Raw genomic sequence first — 23,412 nt, forward strand, 5'->3', positions numbered from 1 at the left:
TTGTACTCTTAATAAGTAGTATAAAATGTAATATAACATGAAAATGGGGTGGTTGTTTTAGTATCAGACGTCCTGGTACCACTTTTACAAAATATTAGATAAAAAATAATTAGTCTTTGGGACCGGAGGAGTTTTGAAACCCGAGTTAGAGACCAGTGTCTGTCTTTATGTCTTTAATTGGACAATATTTACTCAGTAAACAAAGAAATTTGAAATGCCTTTTCAAGAGCTCTTACAGATATAATGTAGAGAGTTTCATTACTCTTACCAAATATCTTCAGTGCTTCGTTGAATGATTTGGTACTGAGGACGTATGGCCAGCAGGGATGAAATCGTACTCAATTGTTTTACGACGGTAGCTCTTTCTGAATAGCCAGTGGCCTGTCGATTGAATAGGAATGTAGAATAAAATTATTCATAAGCGTGGGTTTTAAAAATTGCTATATTCAGTTGTATTTTTCTTACAAATTTTCATTAAATATTCAAGAGCAAGTAGCGTAAAGTTAAAATCAAATATACTAAAATATAGCAATTGTTATAGCCCTTGATCCCACTTTTTGACCTCTTGAGCATGCGCTTTGAGCAGTAGCGTGAAACTCTTGCGGCAGGTATACGTGATGTGTTGGGGTTAAGTCGCAGAACAGGTCACACACGTCCAACAATGGTTCTTCATATTTGTTTCCAAAATATTGGTTCTCTCTCTCTCTTTCTTCTGCATGCTCTGTTTGAAACTGCCAAGGGTCTTTCCATCTTTCTTACCTCTCTTCAGTCGTACTATTTTCCCTTTATTATTATTCATGGTTATTATTTTATTTTCTCGTAAAAACCCAAGCACGCGTTTTCTAAATACGTAAGATGATCAAAAAACTAGGATTGAATTTCCTATTTACGTGACCTCGAGCAACAGCTAGAATTAGCGGTGACTGAAGACTTCTATCAAACATGTTTGACGTCAGCAAGCCGATTGCAACCAAATTCATATGCCTTAAAACCCAGCTTTCATTACTTGTGTCGTATTTTCTGTGTCTTTGCAGCTGTTGTTTTCGCTCGAAAAACAGGTTAGTAAAACCTTTAAGTCTGTTATTTTAAAATTGGGGTACCAAACTAGCATTAAAAACGCGTTTGAATAGCTGAAAGTGGGCTTTTTAAGCTCAAAGAAGGAAAACTAAGAGCTTTTTGTGTTCTACGTTCTCGTTCTCGAAGACTTAATTATGTAAAAATAATAATATATCATGTGTACAATGACACGCCATTTCAGATCATTTAAATTGTTTAACCCCTTTTAGAATCAACTTAGGCACAGGGCAAACGTCGGACTAATGTCGCACCGAACCTATTTGACATAGGTTCAGTGGAAGGGAGACTAAGGGCCTACGTGGCGGCAAACATCGATCTTAAATCACTCACCCATTGTTATAATAATCTTAATTGGACATGAAAATGCACGAGGGAACGCACGGACATTTGTTTGTCTTTTCCGGATTTAAATGCGTATTCTTGCAATGGGGGAAATACATAGCGCTCGACCACAATTAAAACAGGCATTTCTATGGAATTCATGCAGTACTACAAAACAGAAAACGGAGAATAGCATTGCACTCTGCACTTATTTTCTGTTTTTAATTTTTTTTGTCTCTCTCGCAGCATTTACAATACGCAACGCTTTTGCCCGCCGTCCAGCCTTGCTCATCTTCGTTGCTCTCGAATATACAGCAGGCAAACATATTTCGTTTGGTCAAAACAAAAACTACAAGACTTCAGAGTCTCGTCTCGTGGCAAGGATTTTCTAAACGCGGACATGTTCAGTTTGAGCAGTTTTGAATTGATTTTCGTGTCCAGAGCTCCTCGGTCCAATTCATCACTCATCTTTGTATAGCGCATACTCGCCAGGGGGGGGGGGGGGGGGGGGGGGGAATGAGTGTTTGGGAGGTGGGGGGAGTGGGTTGTTTTCACGGCTTTGGTGTAAGTCATGCGACTTGCATGACTGATTTACTACCTTGCATAATTTATGAATTTAGTTCGGCTCGTGTTTAAAACGGCGTTTGCCCCAAAGTCGCTCCAGAGTTACAATGTCCGACTTGGCTTGTCGAACTTATGCTGGACTCGAACCTATTCAATAGGGTCGTTCTCAATTGCAGCAAACGTCGTACTATTAACCAATATTTATTTTATTGATTTAAATTATAGTCCAAACTCCTTTATTACAGATAAGTGTCGAATTGGTTCATCATGTTCCTCGCCACCCTACTCCATCTGCAGTAATATCACTGGCATTCCATCGTGTGTTTGTCCCAGATTCTGCACGATGGAATATAGACCTGTGTGTGGATCAGATGGCAAGACTTACAGTAACCCGTGCATGCTGAGAGTAGCTGCCTGCAACCAGAACAAGACCATCACAGAAACTGACTTCTCTAAATGCGGTAAACAATGTAGGACGGAAGGAAGCATGCAAAACTGATTTACCATCTGCTATCTACCTTATATCAAAGTTACCCAATAGAGAGTTTAAGATTTACGTTCACGCAAACGTGAAACGTCAGTTGACCAGTAAAAAATTATTTTAAATTAATGAAAAAGAATCGCAAAAAAGTCCAAGTAGTAGAAAAACAAAAGAGTATTTGCGCTTGGTGAGAGGGTTTGTAAAAGGTGAAGTAAAATAAAGGAAAACTATGAAAAAGTGGTCACGTTTGCCGTTTGGGGGAGAAAAAAAAGTCAATCTAAAACTCTCTAATATTTATTTTCTCGATTAAATTCTAAACCTGACTAATATACAATCTTATTATATAATTACCAATGAAATATCTGTTTTTCTCTATTTCGAAAAATTGATATCTTCACACGTGAAAATAACATGTTATTTTCACGTGTGAAAATAACACCATTGAGATGGCTATTCAAAAATACACGGAAAGAATTGCCTGAAAAAGCCAAAACATACTTCATTGATAATTATATAATAAACAGAATATTACATGGGCGCTTGGAGATACGAAATTTATCTTCTCGTGTTGAAAATCTCTCACTCGTTCGCTGCGCTCACTTGTGAGAGATCTTTTCAACACTCGAAGATAAATTTCGTATCTCCGCGCGCCCATGTAATATCCTCTATTTATTTATTACAGATAAGTGTCGAATTGGCTTTTCATGTACCTTGCCACCCTACTCCATCTGCAGTAATATCACTGGCGTTCCATCGTGTGTTTGTCCCAGATTCTGCACGATGGAATATAGACCTGTGTGTGGATCAGATGGCAAGACTTACAGTAACCCGTGCATGCTGAGAGTAGCTGCCTGCAACCAGAACAGGCCCATCACAGAAACTGACTTCTCTAAATGCGGTATGTAATTGCTGAGTTTCAATCAGCTGATTAATTTGAATGTGAATTTTTATCTGTTCTAATTGGTGGTCAAACACTGATGAGCACCATGAATGAATGAATAAATAAACGAATCAATGACTAAATAAGAGAACTAATTGAACTGATTAATGAATGACTAAGTGGAGGAGACTAAAAAAGTCTCTAAAACTGAACTTCGTCCAAATTAAAAATCAAACTACAATCAGCATTGATGTTGTGTGCGTTAAATACGCTCAATAAGGTGGAAGCTTATGATGATGGGTTAAATCCATGTTTCTTTATTTCTAAGGCCCCGTCCACACGTATCCGCAAATCTTCGTGTCCGCAAATTATTTTTACGGATACGGGTTGAGTCCACACGTGTCCGCAAATTTTTGTGTCCGTATCCTCCTATTTTGCGAAAACGGATACGTGTGGACGGTGAAAACGATTCGAATACGCTGCGTGTGGACGCAAACATTTTCGTATCCGCAAAAAATAATTTGCGGATACAAAAATTTCCGGATACGTGTGGACGGGGCCTAACTCCGTACCTAAAGTTACATGTGGTTGTCACGTGATAAGTGGCGTGACTAACCGGAAGTAATCTGGACACTACAATTGATAATTTTATTTAATTCGTTATTATTAACGTTTTGTTGTCTCATTTTACAGGTGCAATTAATCAGCCATAATCGATGCAATAAAATTGAAGAATCTTGACGCGACCTAATTTTACATTCTTTTGTCTTATTGGTGTTAAGTAACATTTGAAGCGCTATAGCCACCATGTTGGATAAATAAAGAACAAATGTATTTTTAGATTTTTAGATCTTCAACGTAGCAATGCTCATTAAGTTTCACAGCTTTTTGGAGTCTTTAGATTTTACTGTATTAGCCAACTAGATAACCAATCTATCATCTACCACCCCCTCTAGCTCTTTTCCAAAATACATTAATCAAGTATAATAGCAATAACTTTCATAGCATTTTTGAATATATTGAGAAGTGAAGGGACCAAGAGGTAACCTGTGGGACGCCACAGTGAGCATCGAAACCTGGCATAATTCGTTGACATTTCGATGATTATCTTACACGTTCAGCATAAAAGCGAAGTAGCAAGTAACGTCTACTGATTTTTATCATAAAGTTCAACAACTTCTGAAATTTTGGCCCTCAGTTTTTACTTGAAAAGAAGCGAGAAGACAAAAGCGATAATGATCAAACACATTGAAGTGTGAACTTTTATAGCTGAGCTTGGCGGAGCAGCTGCAAGTAAGAAAGATGATATTTTGTTCAAGTTTGTTAAAAATAAAAGCAAAATATGTATTGTGTTAATTAAGTTGGTTTAAGTACTCCAAAGCCGCAATGATAAAAATAAACTACGTAATGAAAAAAAGGAAAGAATGGAAGGGAGAGAAGGGGGAAGGAGGGGGAAGGAGGGAGGGACAGGAAGAGAGGAAGGAGGGGGAAGGACAGGACAAGGATGGAATAAGAGAAAAGACGAAAGAGAAGGAGGAATTAAGGAGGGAGGAGGGATTAGTCAAGGAGGCAAGAGGCAAGAGATAGGGAAGGAGCAAGGAAAAGAGGCAAGAGGAAAACTAGGAAGGAGAGGAAAGGAAAAGTAAGAGGGACAGAGGAAGTAGGAAGGACGGAGGTATAGGAGGAAAGGAAAGAATGGAAGGAAAAGGTATTGGCGGAGGTAATTCAATAGGCAAGGAGGGATCAAGAGGCAGGAGGCAAGGAGGCAAGGAGGCAAGAGGCAAGTAGCAAGGAGGCAAGGAGCAAGGATGCAAGGATGCAGGAGTGCAAGGAGCCAAGAGGCAAGAGGCAGGAGGCAGGAGGCAGGAGGCAAGAGCAGGCAAGGAGGCAAGGAGGCAAGGAGGCAAGGAGGCAAGGAGGCAAGGAGGCAAGGAGGCAAGGAGGCAAGGAGGCAAGGAGGCAAGGAGGCAAGGAGGCAAGGAGGCAAGGAGGCAAGGAGGCAAGGAGGCAAGGAGGCAAGGAGGAAAGGAGGGAAGGAAAGATGGAGGGAAGGGGGGAAGGAAGGAAGGGGGGAAGGAGGGAAGGAAGGAAGGAAGGAAGGAAGGAAAGGGGGAAGGAGGGAAGGAGGGAAGGAAGGAAGGAGGGAAGGAAAGGAAAGAAGGAAAATGGGAAGCAGGGATGCAAGGATGCAAGTAATCAAGCAACCAAAGCAAGCTAGACTTGACGAAAAAGATCAGAAAATAATTTTACCCTTCGTAAAGATGATTGACACTTCTTCAGGAAGAGTGCAATTTTGTTTTCCAACTTCACCTACGAAAAAGCATTAATGTTCATTAGTTATATTCAGTTTATTCATTTATTACCAAAGTCAATAAATTTGCCCGTAGTTTTACGAATCGGCTATTTTTATACGCAAAACTAACCATTGACCATTGCCTTTATAACATAGCAAAACAGTAAAAGAAAATGTCTTGACCAAAAGATTCGAATACTCTTCTAACGAAATCTTGATTAAACAGCGCGCATACCTCAATCACGTCAGCGTGATTGCACCATCCGTTTCTGGATACATACGCGCGCACACTAATTAACCAATCAGAGCGCACGTTATATCGTTGCTATGTTATAATTATTTTTCAGTCCTGTGAGTATTGGAGACTCTAGGAACTACTTGATAAAAGCTTATTGGTCCCTAACCTGTGCTGTTACACAAGAGCCGATTTCCAGTGAACGTAAGATAAAGAGGCAGACATGTGCTTCTGTCAAATCCTGCAACGAAATGTCAATAAGAACATTACAGTGCAACACTATATTTCAACCAAGCATAATGGAAAAAGTATACTAACCTTTACAAGGATGAGTAATGTTGAAAGATTTCGTTTGTCCGAGGGCTAAAAAAGAATTCATATTACCGATCAAAACATAAATCTTAATTTCCCAACATGAAAAACATAAACAACAGCAAGACGAGCGAAAATCGTTTGCGCATGCGTACGTCTTAGCCAGTTTTCCCAAGACCGTGTTCAAGCGAGCGTTTTAATGAGAAAACAAATCCTCGTGTTTTTTTTGTTTTTTTGTTTGTTTTTGTTTTCGTTTTTTTGTTTTTTTTTGTTTGTTTTTTTTTTTTTTTGTTTTTTGTTTTTTTTGTTTTTTTGTTTGTTTTTTTTTTGTTTTTTTGTTTTTTTGTTTTTTTTGTTTTTTTGTTTTTTTGTTTTTTTGTTTTTTTGTTTTTTTGTTTTTTTGTTTTTTTGTTTTTTTGTTTTTTTGTTTTTTTGTTTTTTTGTTTTTTTTAATCATTTCCGTTTGGACCCTACACCTCTGTTAGACAAAACATTTACTGACTAAATAAATTCAATATAAAAGAGTATTAGCCTTACGTCTTAATAACTGACACAAAGTTCGTTTAAAGTCGATCGTTTGTCAGACAAGTTTGAAAAGCAACTTTTCATTTTGTTGCAACGCAACGAAGACTTTTTTTTTTTGAATAATATTTATAAGTTCAAGGGATTTTTATTTTTTGACCACACTTGTGATATTTGGTCAGTGAGCTGTTTTGTTTCGTTTCTTCTGGTCATAGCAAGGGGTTAATCATCTACGATCTAGGGGCCGACTAACCTCTCCCTTAGGCTTCGGCCGAGCTTCCTGATCAGGCTGTAATTCCTCCCGGGATAGCGGTGTCGGGGTCGAAATCTCTGGCATAGCCGTAAATGCTTCGCGCTGCCATACGACGCTTCAGCATTCAAGGTCTGGGAGTATGGTCTCCGGTTATTTTGCTTACCCAATAAAATTATGAATTATTTGTATAAACTTATAAAATTTTGTAAAGTCCATTTGTCAAGCAATTTTGAAAGACGAGGAAAGTCCCTTCGTTGTTGGGTGAATAGGTGTGGAGAGACAGGACCACTATTTGACGTGATCATCCGAGCCACGAGAAGGTCTAGCCATTTGTACAGTGTATTATGTAAACGGCTTTAGCGTTACTTACCAGCGCCATCTATTTTCTGCGTGTAGTTTGATTCATCGGGATATTTGTTCACTCTTGATGTATAAAGTGTAATGGTATCTTTAACAGGTGAGACCTAGGGAGTGTAAATAGAAATGCTTTGTTTACATGAGCGTCGGAAGAAATTGAAATCGGGTCGCCTCTGGTTTGATCTAAGTCAGGGCATGGCTAACTCACAGATTGAACCCTGAAACAACCTCTGGGCTGATCTAAGTCAGGGCAAGGCTAACTCACAGATTGAACCCCGAAACAACCTTTGGGCTCATTGATTAGGTAAGATTTCGAGGAGGAAAAACCAGAGAACCTGGAGAAAAACAGCCGAATCGATGGGGGACCCTTACCAACTTCAAACTATTCTAAACTCTGGTAAGTCGAGATTTTTAGGTCTCTCTATTGAAAGGGTTTTTCTCTAGGTTCTCCGATAAACTGATAGATAAACTACAAACCTTTATTTTTACCATCCTGTGGCCGTATAGCTGTTGGGCATTCAACTGATGATAGCAAACTGCAATAGGAATGAACAAATAGAAATCAAAGACAGTTACGTTCGATCCTGCAGACCTCTTGCATTTGACGTCAAAGCAGCTCGATCTGGGGGGACAAAACAAAATAATTCCAATCTCCTTAGAATTGGAACCTATTGTTTTGTCCCCAGCCAAATTGATCTGCATTCCAAAATGCTGCAAGGGGTCTATAACAGCGCTTTGCCATCCCACGCGTGAAATCGTACACTTTTCTGTCGCGATAAGATAAAGCTTTAGTGGACGTCAATGTGGGTAGCATGGGTGGCGTTCGCGGCTAACGCGTCGTCTTTCACCGCTGTGAGTCCAACGGGTCGGGTCGCTGGTTCGAGCCCTGCGGTCGCCACATGTGAATTGAGTTTGTTTGATGTGTTGTTCTCTCCTATGCTACGAGGGTCTTCTCCGGGTTCTCCGGTTTCCTCCCTCCATAAAAATCAACATGTGAGTTGAGCGTTGTGTGCATAGAATATTGAATGTAGTGGTAGTGCGTGTGAGTGAAAAGTGTCCCCAATTAGTGCGAAAGCGCTAGAATCACTAGACACTTCAATAAAAGTGATTTATTTTTTTAATCAAAGTGTTTCCATGACATTGTGAGATAACACAAAATTTTAAAGGTCACGTGACTATGGAATGTCATGGACACGCCTTGATTGACGTCCACCAAAACCTACTTCATCAAGTCGGCAGAAGGTACGATTTAGTTGGCTTGTGGTTCGGAAACACCGCAAGATTCTGAAGCAACTTTTTTAACCTTTTTACAACTATGATTGAATGCATGCATAGAAATTCTAACGTATATAATCAACAACTTGTAACAACACGAGTGCGTCGTTGAAGCCTACACACTTAATGACATTTATTGCATGTTTTTAGACGATGCTGCAAAAATGCTTTCAAGGCAGGCTTGTGGAATCAGAACGCAGGGGAAAATGCTTGTCACAGACCATTACCGGTTGGCTTCTCCTTGACTACCACCTTAACTTCGTCTTCAAAATTCACTTTAATATCGACTTGACTTGGAAGAGTACAGTTGCGACCTACAACAAGATATTGCAGAGCAATTTAGTACATACTCCTCCAACATCTTAAACCAACTTGACAACCTATTTCTTTATTTAGCTATGTCTATAGCTATTGTAAAAGATGGTGTCAGAGGTAAAGGCGATAGGGGATCCAAGAATAGGGGATTTCTATTATTCTCGTCAAAAACACGACAATGTTAGTGTTGAGATCGTGTTGTTTCGAATTTAATTGACGTACGAATCCATTTTGAAGGCCTAGATTATTATTATTATTATTATTATTATTATTATTATTATTATCATTATTATTATTATTATTATTATTATTATTTGGTTTCATCATAAACAATCACCTGTACAATGACACATCAGCTGTGACCCACGAAAGAAAAAATACAATGATGGACATGTTGCTTCATTGTACCCTAGGGAAAAAAAGACAATCAAGATCTTGTAATGACTATAAAAATATTAAATGAATTGTTCTATTTCAAATCTTTCAAATTGAGAATTTTGTGACAAGAAGAGAGCCGTTCCTATTCTATGCCAAGGAAAGGCAAAGTTTTCAAATGTATTAAGCAAAAAAGGGAATATCTTTATATAAAAGTCCAAATCGGCAAACTGCATGCAGCAACTCGTTTATTATTTAGCATAAAAATGTAAAATATTACCTTTGCATGGAGAGTTAATTGTAATTTTCTTCATTTGCCCAGCAACTTGAACGACAAAAGAAAATTTTACAGTTAGGGAAAGATCGCCCTACATTTGGGGAGAATGGGCGCAGAAATTAGGGCAAGGAATACGTCCCAACGTCACATTCTGATAATGTGTTCATGTTTTCTCACCTATTTGTTTGATTTTGTAACTGTTGTTGAACGAATTTGGATTTTCAGGCACACGAGAGATGTAGTAAGATATTGTGTCATTTAATGCAGAAACCTATAACGAGTATAAATAACGAGTCAAATAATAACAAAATTTAAGAGAGATATTCCTCGTGGGTGTAATGTTTTCCCATTTCATACCACGTGTCATTCCTTAATATTTTTTGTCTAACTTATATTCATATTCATGTGTCTTTATGTACAAGCGTTATACAAAGAAATAATATTCAAGGGAATGGCCAATGGAAGAACACTTTAGTTAGAAACAGGGAATCATTTTGAGTTTCAAATCTTCAATATGGTTTACAAATTGAAAGTCATATAATCTGCTGATCTGCTGATCTCCTAGTTTCCCCCACAGCCGCTTTCAGTGTCGTCACGCAACGCTTTCTCCCCTTGCGTGACGACACTGAAAGCGGCTGTGGGGGAGACTACTGATCTCCACAAGGTAAACTAAACGTCAATTAGTTTTCCAGCTGTAGAGATCCTATATCAGCAAAGTCTAATTTTCATAGTGATATATTAATATCATAAAAATAGTAAAAGTTTTAAAAGTTTCGTACCGTTACAGAGACGTCCTTTGCTTTGTACATCTTAGTCGCTTCTAACTCGAAGTAGCACAGGTTTTCTTTTTTGGGAATAATTTGTACTAAATTTGGAAGAGTAAAATTATATAGCATTTTACGTTATTAGCTTTTTTAGAAATTACAATAATAATAAACAAAACGATGATGATGATGATTATGAATGATGATGATGATAATGATGATAACGATGGTGTTGATGATGATGTTGGTGATGATGATGATGAGGAGGAGGAGGATGGTGATGATAGTGATGATGATGATAAATGATGATAATAATGATAATAATGATGATGATGCATGACGATGATAATGATGATAATGATGGTGTTGATGATGATGATGATAGTGATGATGATAATGATGATAACGATGGTGTTGATGATGATGGTGATGATGATGAGGAGGAGGAGGAGGAGGATGGTGATGATGATGATGATGATGGTGCATGATAATGATAATGATGGTGCTAATGAGGAGTAGGAGGAGGATGAAGATGGATGATGATGATGATGGTGATGATGATGATGATAATAATGATAATCTTGTTCTATTCACCTGTTTTTAATTCGAATTTTATCTGAGACGGGAGGGAACAATCAAGGTCTGCAAAATAAAAGCAATTTTTGAGAGAATTCAGAGGAGATGAGAGGAAATTAGGAGACGAAAGGAGACGAGAGGAGTGCAGAGCAGAGTGAAAGTCCTGCCTACCTGAACAAGACTTTGAAGAATTTTTCCCAACAACAGCAAAATACAAAGGAGGACAATTTGTTTCATTATATCCTATCGAAAGAGAAAAATGCAACTTATTTTTCAGTTCAGCAGATCGATAGATACAACTTTTAGAAGTACAGAAATAAAGTTCTGATAAAATTTGTTCACCTTTACAAAGGTTGTAGAATTGTAGAGTCCTCGAGTTTCCTGGCAACGAAAGCATAAATTTGGTGAATACAAAATGAATATATTTTGCATTTAGGAGGTGAGAAAAAGAGAAATCCATAATTATCGGTATGCATAGCAAAGTATAGCAAGGAATGCGACTACCTTGGATAATGGTGCTTCTCTTCTTCCTGGAAATTGATGCATCAGCATCAGAAACTGGAATATGAAAATTATGGCAAATGGTTGTAAACAAAACGTTCACCTACAAAGGCTTTGCACCATCACGTGATAGCAGCTATGACAGGAGGCACAACAACGTCTTTCTTGTCTACTTGGAAAATATAATTCTTTCTCATGTAAATCAGATTAGACCAGATTCAATTGTTCCTGCCTCCTGTCATGACTGCCATTATGCGATTGTGAGAAGAACAGTTAACATAACACATCATGTCCAACATCGACTTGAAGCTATTAGTGTTTTTGGACTTTGGGAAAGGTCTATAGACCCCTTGCATTTGACGTTAAAAGCGGCTCCATCTAGGAGACAAAACAAAATAAGAATTCCAATCTTTGAGAATTGGAACCTATTGTTTTTGTCCCCCAGATTGAGCTGCATTCCAACGTACTGCAAGGGGTGTATAGACCTTATAGACCCCTTGCACTTAAACCCGAGAGGAATTGCTCTGTGGGACAAAACAAAGCATTTTTTTTTTTGTTTTTTTTGTTTTTTTTTGCATAAGAAAAAAATAGCCTATTGTTTTGTCCCCCAGAACAATTCTTCTAGAAAATTAATGCCAGGGGTCTATTAAATGAAAGAGAGTATAAGAATGGAGTGTTGAGCGCAGTTAAGACAGTACCTTCGACCTTGAAGTCATAGTCATCAGGTCCTGGGGATTGGTTGGTCCGTGAGAGGTACAAATATACTGATCCATACTTTGGCTTTACCTGGGATTAGATTACATGGAGGGGGAAACGTCATTTCCGGTCACGTGGTATTTGTATCAGCCGAATGGCAAAATTTGGATAAATGATTCACCATATGGGCCCGGTTTGTCATGCATTTTAGGATGGAATAAGATTTATACAGCTGATTGATTTCAAGAAATAGAATACTCTTTTGTTGATAGAACATGACGGGCAGTGTTTGTCTGACATTGTAGGCTGGTCTCATAAAATTTATGAGATCCTTCAGCTAATCTATATATTCCAATTCTAATTTTTGTTTTTGTTTTTGTTTTTGTTTTGTTGTTGTTGTTGTTATTTCTATGTATCGTATGTAAACGTTGATCGTTTTTTATATATTCTTACCTCTATGGATATATTTTGTGTTTTGAAAAGTATCTCTTTTGGCAAAGTAAAGTAACGTGCTTTCCCAGGAGACACATATCCAGTGACCTTAGCCTCTGTCTTTCCTCCCTCCTCTCCTTTCTTTGATTGTCCTTTTGTTAATGGCTTCAGATTCACAGAAGCTGTGTGAACGTGATTCGAAAAAGTTAATTCATGGTAGCCGTGTAGTGCATGTCTGGATAGGATGATTGCTGGATTCCGCATTGTATGTGAAAAAAGTTTGTAAGGTCTTCCTCTTGATTGGGGGAGTGAGGGGAGGGGGGAGGTTATCCAGATACTTTGGGTTTATTCCCTCCTCTGGCCCGGGAGGGTTCAATCGCTGGACCCCTCATATGGACCCCTCATATGGACCCCTCATATGGACCCCTCATATGGACCCCCATATGGACCCCCTTATGGACCCCCTTATGGACCCCCATATGGACCCCCTTATGGACCCCCTTATGGACCCCCTTATGGACCCCCTTATGGACCCCCTTATGGACCCCCTTATGGACCCCCTTATGGACCCCCATATGGATCCCCTTATGGACCCCTCATATGGACCCCCATATGGACCCCTTTATGGACCCCCTTATGGACCCTTGTATTTCGATTAGCACCACAATATAATCGTTTCTATATGATTATGTAGCATATATTATCATATTATCAATGAACGAAACAATAAAGCTGTATCCTGTTTGTAATTTTTGCTCAAAAAAGGAACATACCCAGATAATATGATAATATATGCTACATAATCATATAGAAACGATTATATTGTGGTGCTAATCGAAATACAAGGGTCCATAAGGGGGTCCATAAGGGGGTCCATATGGGGGTCCATATGAGGGGTCCATATGAGGGGTCCAGCGATTGTGACTGTTTTGTTTAATTTGTTTTGTATATAGTTTTAGAAAACTCATTAATAATTCATGAAGGAAACAAAATAGAAATCATGACCATGAAGGAGGTTTTATATCTGATATAGATTCGTCTTCATTTGCATAAACTTTAACTTGGATTTTCTCTATCAAACTTGGTTCATTTCGTAAAGAATTCGGTACAGTATGAGAACATACATCATGAGTTTTCTAAGCCGTTCAATAAACTCGCAGATCGTGTTTTATCGGGTCTAAAACCACTCGGCTACGCCTCGTGTTTTATACCCGATAAAACAGTCCTGCTCGTTTATTAAACAGTACGTAATTTGTTATTCATTTATCACATGATAAACTCACCTTTACATGTCCGGGTGAGCAGAGATTTGACAAGCGTCACCAGTTTACTCAAATCAGTCACAGTGAGCACGTGATTTGGGCTTGTGGCGATCATGTCGAGTTCTGATTTGTCGTAATTACCAATTCCTACGGATATTATCGTAAGATCTAAAGAAAGTAAAAACGATTCAGTAAAATAATTGCGACTTTTTGAGCCTTGAGTATTTTGAGTATATTAAGCGTCTCTGCTAGTTCAGCTGTTTGCACGTAGTGCGTTTCCTAATCTTCTTGAGTCTTCGCTATTGTAAGCACTCGCCCAAGAGAGAGGTACCGGGTGAACTGTTTATATGTTCTAAACCCGTTGGAATATCCCATGGTATTCTACGAAAGGTTACTACAGAGTGAATAAAAGATATAGATAAAGATTATAAAGGATTATTAAGATATAGATATAGTTAAGATACATAGTTTTGGCTTTAACTCTAATAGTTGTGACTTCAATTCTTTTGGTTCGTAACACTATATGTTTCGCTGGCGTTTTATAACTGCATACAATATGCGCGCGTGTTATTGCCCAGTCCTTGATCAATCAGCGCGTACAATCTCATTATAACGAGATGACTATAAAGATTACCTGTAATGTTATCCTTGAAGCTTTTCACCACAGGTTTTAATACCGGGCCATTGGATTTGCCATCCGTCAAAAGTACGATAATCTGTGGTTCTTTTTTGTGCCTTGGATCAGATTGAGCCTTTTGTAGGATATCGCGGACGGTTTGGATGGCTTTGGCTGTGTAGGTCGAGCCACCTTTTTTAATAAGACATTAGATATAATCTTTTATGAGTATTCATAGATGGAAGGATGGATGGATGGAGGGAGGGAGGGAGGGAGAGAGGAAGGAAGGGACGGAGGGAGGGAGGGAGGGAGGGAGGGAGGGATGGAGGGAGGGAGGGAGGGAGGGAGGGAGGGATGGATGGATGGATGGATGGAGGGATGGATGGAGGGAAGGAGGGAAGGAGGGACAGAGGGAGGGAGGGACGTAGGGAGGGAGGGAGGGAGGGAGAGAGGAAGGAAGGGACGGAGGGAGGGAGGGAGGGATGGAAGTAATAGACATTTACCAGAATAAGCAAGTCCATCCACAGCACACTTGAGTCTTGACTTCGATGCGTATTCATTCAGTTTCAAAGAATATTGAACAGATGTAGCAAATTTGATAACAGCCACTCGAATTTGATACGTTGAAATTTCCAACACATCAGTGATATTCCTAGGTAAATATACATGATACACAAATCATTATTATTATCATCATCATCATCATCATCTATCATTATTGTATGTTTGTTTCAACTTCAGACATTTTTGCTTCATGAATACAGAATATTGTGGGCATGAATAGTCTAAGCAAACATCTGCATGACTGGTTTTACAAAGATGTATACAAATTTAACAATTGTACAGACGTTTCACAATCTCACAGTTCTGTGAAATGACCCATTTCTGACACTTTCTTACAATTTTAGACCTACAGTGAGGCCTACGTCAGCCAGTTTACTAATCAAATCCGTGTGATACCCAGATAGAAAATCAAATAATATGTTGACTTGCGTTACTTTATATCCAGGGTACATTCTTTTAAGACTAGATCTTAAGTCAGTATATTTAACAGTTTTCTTTTTATCCCTATCAAGTATCTCTCCTACATTACAGACTGTTCCTTCAAATATAATCCATTGCTTGTCTTTCTTACTTCTTACAAGGATGTCTGGTTTATTTGCACCGCCTTTTGGAGGGCTGTCTTGGTAGATAGGGATATTCCACAGTACTTTTGCTTCATCATTTTCGACAGAGCTCTTTGGGGGTAGTTCTTTGTGCCAAGGTGTTACGTTGACTTTATCATCAGAAAGTTCAAACATCCTAAGTATCGCGTGATACACAGGTCTAAGCATGTGATCATGTCTTGATGTATAGAGCGATTGGGCTATGGCCGAGCATTTACACATGATGTGTGCAATACTCTCTGTACGCGACAGGTCACCAGGCCCAGAAGAGTTGTCCGAGAGACACTGTGTACTATTGCGATAGAACTAAGATAGTTAACACAGCACGTGAACTTCAGTTATGAAATTTAGTTATTAAGAGGAATATTGGAGATTGTTATTGAGTTTTTCTTTTGGATTCGATAGGGACACATTCGGTAAGTCTATTATAGTTTGTATTAGATCATACAGGTTGATTCTAAGAATCTCTTTGATTGTATTTATAGTGAACCGCACATCGATACACGACACATCGACTCATCAACACAGCATACTTTCGAGAATTTCTATCTTATGGAATAATAACGACACGAGAGATAATGAATCTTCGTTTAATCTGATTAAGAAATAGATGTATGTATGTGAATGCGAGTTTCAGGAAGGACCCAATAAATATAGATCGATGAAAGCAGAGTTAATTCCGATGAAAGGCAAGAATATTTTCTACACTCTCATCTCCAGATTGGCAAAGCCGACATTTCAGATCTTCTTCTTCACCTTTCAGTTTCTTTACGTTATAGACTTTAGTTGGCAATAGTTGTTGAATAATACTTGTGTGAATACTGTAAAAAACAGTTGGAACGCCTTTCCAGACTTTTGAGATGTCACACCATTCTTTGTGCAGGTCTTTGTTTTTCCACTGTTTAGCCATGAATTGTCCAACCCAGGGTTGCTGTTCAACTTCGAGTTCGTACTTTCTCACTAATTCGTTCTTTAAGATGGATTTGATACTTTTAGGTTGACAATTATTCACTTCTATAACTGTGTCGTTGGATGTTAAGATTTCTTGCTTTCGGCATTATACGTTATGTCCACATTGAGTTGACATTATTATTATTATTATTATTATTATTATTATTATTGTTATCATTATCATTATTATTCATTGGAAAAATTTGCCCATACATTTGGAATATTTGCTCTTTTCGGTCACTTTCCTCTCTTTCCTCTCTTTCTAAAGCAAAAAGATTGTGCGTGCTTACAAGTAAAGTTATATAGAACAAGTAAAGCGTGACACAGCATCCTCATGACCCTGTAAATCTTCTGTCCTTTCGCTAACTACAATGTGTTTTCGAGGCTTACGAGTCTTAAAAAGCCATAAGAGGCAATATATTGTATAGCCAAACAAGTTCTGTTTTATTTCAAGGAGAGACGATTTTCTAGCTTGACCCCGGTTATGTCATGCATTTTCTCTTGTAAAATACATCCAATAGCATACATTCAACTCAAAAAGTACGGTGGTTTTTTTTCAATAGAATTCAATCTAAATCATATAATACAGTCCGTGAATAGTTGAATTAACTGAATCCACTTCTGTTTTATATCCAACAAGTAAAGCTTTTGACACAAACAGCAGCAGTTGAGGATACTCAGAGGAGGTGAACTTGTAACTGGTAGAAGATCTCAAGTCCATCAACAGTTATCAAGCGGTTGAAACATGTAAAATGTATCTACCCATAATCCTTGTCGGTCTCGGGTTTGTAGCTTTTCAGGTGACTAACTTTATTGAAATAAGTTTATATGACGACCGACACTAAAAACGGATGCGAGGGAGACTAGTTTATATGCGGATACATTGTATATCTAAGCAATTCCCCAGTTATATCAAATCAATCAAGTCACCTATTCTGGTCTTTCCATCGTCCTCTTCTGGACTAAACTCAAACATTTGCGCTCGTGTTTCTCCAGATCATTTAAACGCATATATTAATGAATGCACACTTACTTGACAAAATCCTTTTCGACCTCATAGTTAATTGACCCAATACTTCCAGATTCATCCATCACAAAAACCAGATTTGCCGGTAATTCACAATCTAAATATAAGTGACATGAATATGTTAATTATTGAGCTTTTAAGTTGTGACGTATTCCGGGTCCAATCACACAAAAGATCGCTAAAATCTTGCCACAACTGTATGTACTTTATTGTTCCCACTCATACGATAACCATTCTTATTAGAAGCCATTTCAATGTTACGGCATGTCGTACCGCGTACGTGCTGTAAGTCAGTACCGAATGCTCTCCATCAATACGATAACTGTTCTTATGGGAAGGAACTTCGATGTTACGGCATGTCGTACCGTGTACTGCGTGCTGTAAGTCGGTGCTATTCGTTTCCCATTAATCATACGATAAGCATTCTTATGGCAAGCAATTTAAATGGCAAGGCATATGACAAGCACCATATTCATAACTTTACCTTCGTCTTTATCAATCTTGGGACAAGCTGCTCTGCCACTCTTCAGATTTTCTATTAAAAAAAAAAACAGCACAAAATTAAAAGGAAAACAAGATACGATACTAAATCATACACAACTTTTCTACCGACCAAATACGGACGTACCGACCGACCGATCGACCGACCAAATACGGACGTACCGACAGACAAGGAAATCGATAAACAAACAACAACAAAAACTCCATCATCCCATGCATGAAGGGATGTGCAAACACGTTCATAATAAAAAAGACCTAAGGAAAGGGAAAAAAAAAAAAAAAAAAAAAAAAAAAGACCTATAACACCCCTTGTACTAATTCGCAATCCGTAGTTCTAAGCAATGATAATTTCTTTCTTGAGGAGTGAAATCGTTTTTGGTGTTGATTTTTTTCATTGTTTAGACTCTAAGGCCGGGTAGGATTTAATATAAGGGGTCTCTAATTTCTTACTTAAGTAAGTGAAGTAATGTTCAGTTGTTGTATGGGCTAGTTTGGGAATAGCACTCGTTTGTACTCGAGAGAAATTGACTCCCTCGTGCCAAACCTTCTTCACAGCGTACATGGATAGCATTGTTTGATCAATGAGCTCCTTCTTTCCCGCCATCTCTTGAAACGTTTTGAATCTCCTACACGCTGCATAGTTTGTATCAAATTCCACTCCATCTTTATAATAGTACATCCTGAACAGTTGCCCAAGACGAACGTTAGCAGCAGACCACCACTCTGCGACTTTCAATCCCAACAAAAATCCATCGATTCCTCCCAAGATTTCTGCATCTGTTGCTGCAGAATGAATCGATGTTAACGAGGTAAAGACTTGAGGGCATTTAGTATTAGGGGACCAAGTCCCACCAGGTCCAAACAGAGGCTTTGATGGGTCGTTTTTGTTCATGAGACCAGTCTGCGCGATATCCCCAGCAATGGTAGCAGCGTACAAGTTATCCATATGCTTTGATGATAGTTCATAAATTTCTTGTAAAATGAGGTCTTTATTTCTGTTCATTCCTGCACAGATGCCAGTGATAACTCTACCCATGGCTACGTCACCGTGTGGTGTATTAACGACTCCGCGTTCTTGTCGTCCAGAGAAGCCATGGTCCAACATACCTCGAAGAACTCTCTTCTCGTCCGTTGTCAAAATACCATCTGGAAGAGGCTCTGAAAAAATAATCAATAAACTCAAAAAGCGTTGTCTAAGTCTTGCATATGCTAGAATAGGACATGCAAACACAGTAGGTTTTCATGGTCAGTCCAGAGGTTGTTTCGATCTTAGATTACTTTGACTTAGATCAGCCCATAAAGAAGCTGTTAAAAGGTTGAACGAAACCTGACGCTTTTGGACTACTACATTCTCTTTCACTTACCGGACTTCCCCAGCAGTTTGTCCCACTTTTGATTTTTGTATCCAAAACTACTTCTAATGTAATTTGCAATCACTTTGAGCTGTTTATTGCCGCTCATCAAGGGATGACGTTCTATCTTTTCTATCAGCTCAATAAAGTGATCAAGCTTGTAGATATTAATGTTCTTCTTGATTGACAAGCTTCGTGGTAATCTAAAACAATTCAACATGTTAAAATAGGCAAGGCAAGGCAAGGCAGGGCAGGGCAGGGCAGGCAGGCAGGGCAGGGCAGGGCAGGGCAGGGCAGGGCAGGGCAGGGCAGGGCAGGGCAGGGCAGGGCAGGGCAGGGCAGGGCAGGGCAGGGCAGGGCAGGGCAGGGCAGGGCAGGGCAGGGCAGGGCAGGGCAGGGCAGGGCAGGGCAGGGCAGGGCAGGGCAGGGCAGGGCAGGGCAGGGCAGGGCAGGGCAGGGCAGGGCAGGGCAGGGCAGGGCAGGGCAGGGCAGGGCAGGGCAGGGCAGGGCAGGGCAGGGCAGGGCAGGGCAGGGCAGGGCAGGGCAGGGCAGGGCAGGGCAGGGCAGGGCAGGGCAGGGCAGGGCAGGGCAGGGCAGGGCAGGGCAGGGCAGGGCAGGGCAGGGCAGGGCAGGGCAGGGCAGGGCAGGGCAGGGCAAGGCAAATCTGACAAAGTAAAGCAAATGTGACAAAGTAATGCAAATCTGACGTCAAAGAAATGCGAAGTTATACAAATCAACAATGCATTCTCCCATGTTTTACCTTGAAGATGCTTTGCCTTCTTCTTCGCCAAAGACTTCTGCAAATTACGACAACACGCTTAAGTATTCAAACATGGATGTATCTTTAAATTAAATTCAATTGTAGAAATAATCTGACATAGATGGAATTCTGGTGTGTTTTTTTTTTTATTATTATTTATTTTAATGTTGAAGGAAAAGTTAAAAACAAAAAACATAAACGATAGGTTTTGCAAGCATATTATATACTTACCTTTTTGAAGAAAGGCCAATGCAGTGACAACCAATAACGTGGACAATTTCATTTTGAAATTACTGCAAAATAAAGAATAAAAAAGTAAATCGTATCGATGGTGATATGGTGATGATGATGATGAAGACTAATGAAAAAATCAAAAAACGATTGACATATATATCTACTTAATAGATCTAAAAATTCTATTGAAAGCAATACCTTTTGAGTAGTTTTGGATTCTTATTATAATTTAGAATTTAATTCAGAATAGTTGCCACTCAACCAAGCAATAATTTATTGGCCGTCAAATTTTATCAAAAAACTAGACCCTGGTTCCAGGGTAAGCTGGGATACCTGGAGGACCTGGAGGACCTGGTTTCAACATGCATGGAGTATCTGGTAAACCACAGTTATCCCAGTAAAAAAGACGCTAGGACGGGTGCGGGGTCGTGGGGAGTGGAGGGATGATGGGGTCTTAACCTGGCATTTTTTGCCAGAGGTAGAGTGTGTGTAGACTGTTTGTTTTAAACCATAGGATCACTAGAACAACAAATTTATTCACAGGAAGTTAGGTATTACTTCTAGATGAAATATGGGTCTGTGCAGAAATGCTGTTGTTTTGACATGGATCCGAACAATAATAAAGTGAAAATATTTTTTAATTAAAGCTTCAAAGAGCTCAAAGTAGTGAAAATCATTTTGGATAAAAAGTGTATGCCAAAAATTAAAGGTATGGATAAAAATCAGTCCAAATTCCAGTTCCGTCATGTCCATTCCATTCCTATTTTTAGCATACGTAATTAAGTCGTGCCTGGGGTCACGCGCTTTGCAAAGAGTGTCTCACACGGGAATTTTCTAACTCGTTATTTGTGAATCGAAATTCTTTACTTAAGACGGTAAAAATCAAAGATTTTCCTCACAGTTGCTTTAATTTTAAAGTTTTTTATGTTCACATATACTTCTAAATCCGAATGGACATATTCTTAAAGTTTAACGAGCTAGAAGTTGAATGACTTAAGGTCAAGAAGATAGGCGAAATATATTCGTTTATTTAAATTATTCTTATCCCGCCGGGATTCTTATTACTTCATATTAAACAAAATATTAAAAGGCCGAATAAACTTCTCTGTACTTTAAGTTTATTCGTAGTAGTCTTTGGAGCCAAAACATTTCATATAACTTGACAATCAGCTTGAGGAATCTGCAAAAATAGTACGAAAGTAGAATGAAATACGCTCGGTTTGTTTAGATCAAGAAGGCATAATTCTTTATCCTTGGCTTGTTTTTGAAGCGCTGTTTTCCTTCCTTAGCACTGATCTTCGGTTACAGAGAATACTGCTTTCAGTAGTTGAACCAAAGCATGTGTAGTTCGTAAAAATAAACTACGGGCCATTATATTAATATTTCTTGGAAATCCTTGTACATTTTCTTTTTTACAAAGAAATTAGAATTTCTAATCCAAATCAGTCTTAAATAACAGCAGTCAGCAAAATAGAGCATGCGTAGACTTTAATTGTGTCACGTGATAATCTAGCTCCGCTCCCTCCTAATCACTTCCAATATTGACATTGATTAACAGCAAGGCAGATGCTAATTAGTCAGCACATAGACGGTAAACCTATAGCAGAAACCCGCAAAGGCCTTCTGGGTAATAGTATACGTCATTTAAATCCACGTATGGGTACTATTGCGCAACTTTGCCATTTTGTCGCGGAGAAAGAAAAAAAAACAACAAAAAAACAAAGGCATTTTATAGCTGGTATACCACAGGTATCCCAGCAAAAAGGAGACTTTTTCAAAACAATTTATATTCAACACATTCGATGCCATTTTGAAAATTTCCCTTTAAAGGCCATCAGTCGCTTTTGCACCACACATATATTAGTCTCCCCCACAGCCGCTTTCAGTGTCGTCACGCAACGCTTTCTACGCTTTCTCCCCTACTCAGGGGAGAAAGCGTTGCGTGACGACACTGAAAGCGGCTGTGGGGGAGACTATACATATATCAGATATCAAAGACAATAACCAAAGCAAACTGTGCCAAATTTCACTTTTAACGACTCGCATTTAATTAAATGCATGTTTACACATCTAAACTATGTGTCAAACTTCATGCTTCAGTTAACCCAAAGGACGACATGATTCATTATCAAAGATATCAATTATGAAGAATGCTTGATAAAAATATTTATGGTTCGTGACCAATAATAAAGGAAATACTAACACTAATAGCCAGTTGAATTCGACACACGATCTGAGGCACACCCAAAAACGTTTTCGAAGCAAACGAGTCGCAATATTTTCTCTACCTTTCAAATTGAAATTCAAAAATACTGAATACTCTGAGTTTGCAAGTGGAAATTAATTCTTTCCTTGGAAGGTTTTTTTCAGGGACAATTTTTGTGACATTCAAGGACTCAATGCGATTTAAAATGACACTTTTTGGTAAGCATTGCCTGAGTGAACGATTTTTCGCCAGACAGTCAAATAAATTTTAAATTAGTTTCGTATTCAAATCAAGGATGTTTTCATCTTTTATCTAGAAGAAAAAAGAAAAAAGAAGACACGAATAAAGGAAGTGGCCTACCTCATTCAGAATTTCTGATTTTGAAAGGATTCCTGCAAAACTGCTCTTTGGTTTTGCAAATACTAAGTCCATTCGTACAGCTTCCGCGAATGCAATGAGACACTAAAGGAGTGTTCCCGGATTAAGTAACATGCCAATAGGTAAAAGCCAATCACAAACAGCTACATCAATAATCAGATCAAAACAAGAGATAATATGGTATGGTCTTAAAAACAAATACATCCATCAAATAAGGAAAAGCAATCCATTTTGAAATAATTCACACACACACACACACACAAAAGAATAAAAATAATAAAAATGAAGTTGACATTCATCTTTGAAACAAGATATATTTATTTTTACGAGCTAGCTAAATAATTGCTAAGCAGACAGCAGAACGCATTTAAAAGCAGGTGATTCATGCATATGATTATTCAGTCTCGACTAGCGCATAGAAAATATAAAGGCCAATATCACAATGTGAACGCC

General features: G+C 38.7%; 2 protein-coding genes across 2 annotated transcripts; one reads left to right on the forward strand and one right to left on the reverse strand.

The window, feature by feature from the left end:
- Positions 1-886: 886 nt before the first annotated feature.
- Positions 887-4,679, forward strand: LOC116288340 (double-headed protease inhibitor, submandibular gland-like; the record flags this gene model as incomplete). Its single annotated transcript, XM_089040625.1, has 4 exons — positions 887-1,058; positions 2,208-2,423; positions 3,126-3,341; positions 4,017-4,679. Coding segments are annotated over 4 exons (624 nt in total), but the record flags the coding sequence as incomplete, so codon positions are not given.
- LOC116288338 (uncharacterized) lies at positions 3,961-23,068 on the reverse strand. The gene is made up of 27 exons (XM_089040315.1): positions 22,942-23,068; positions 20,373-20,434; positions 20,142-20,178; positions 19,394-19,584; positions 18,480-19,187; positions 18,013-18,063; positions 17,535-17,625; positions 14,888-15,036; positions 14,403-14,576; positions 13,790-13,936; positions 12,528-12,688; positions 12,077-12,164; positions 11,382-11,435; positions 11,220-11,258; positions 11,049-11,120; positions 10,896-10,943; positions 10,317-10,402; positions 9,715-9,808; positions 9,541-9,585; positions 9,223-9,294; positions 8,798-8,884; positions 7,773-7,831; positions 7,309-7,402; positions 6,170-6,214; positions 6,021-6,092; positions 5,574-5,633; positions 3,961-4,610 (listed from the first exon to the last, which is right to left on the reverse strand). Exons 1-27 carry the CDS (start codon positions 22,944-22,946, stop codon positions 4,525-4,527), a joined length of 2,877 nt encoding a protein of 958 aa, XP_088896441.1. The 5' UTR covers positions 22,947-23,068; the 3' UTR covers positions 3,961-4,524.
- Positions 23,069-23,412: the final 344 nt, after the last annotated feature.

The sequence above is a fragment of the Actinia tenebrosa genome, unplaced genomic scaffold, assembly GCF_029948245.1.
Source record: "Actinia tenebrosa isolate PJP-AT-01 unplaced genomic scaffold, QUT_ActTen_1.0 PGA_scaffold7__59_contigs__length_16204524, whole genome shotgun sequence".
In the NCBI taxonomy this organism is placed as follows: Eukaryota; Metazoa; Cnidaria; class Anthozoa; order Actiniaria; family Actiniidae; genus Actinia; species Actinia tenebrosa.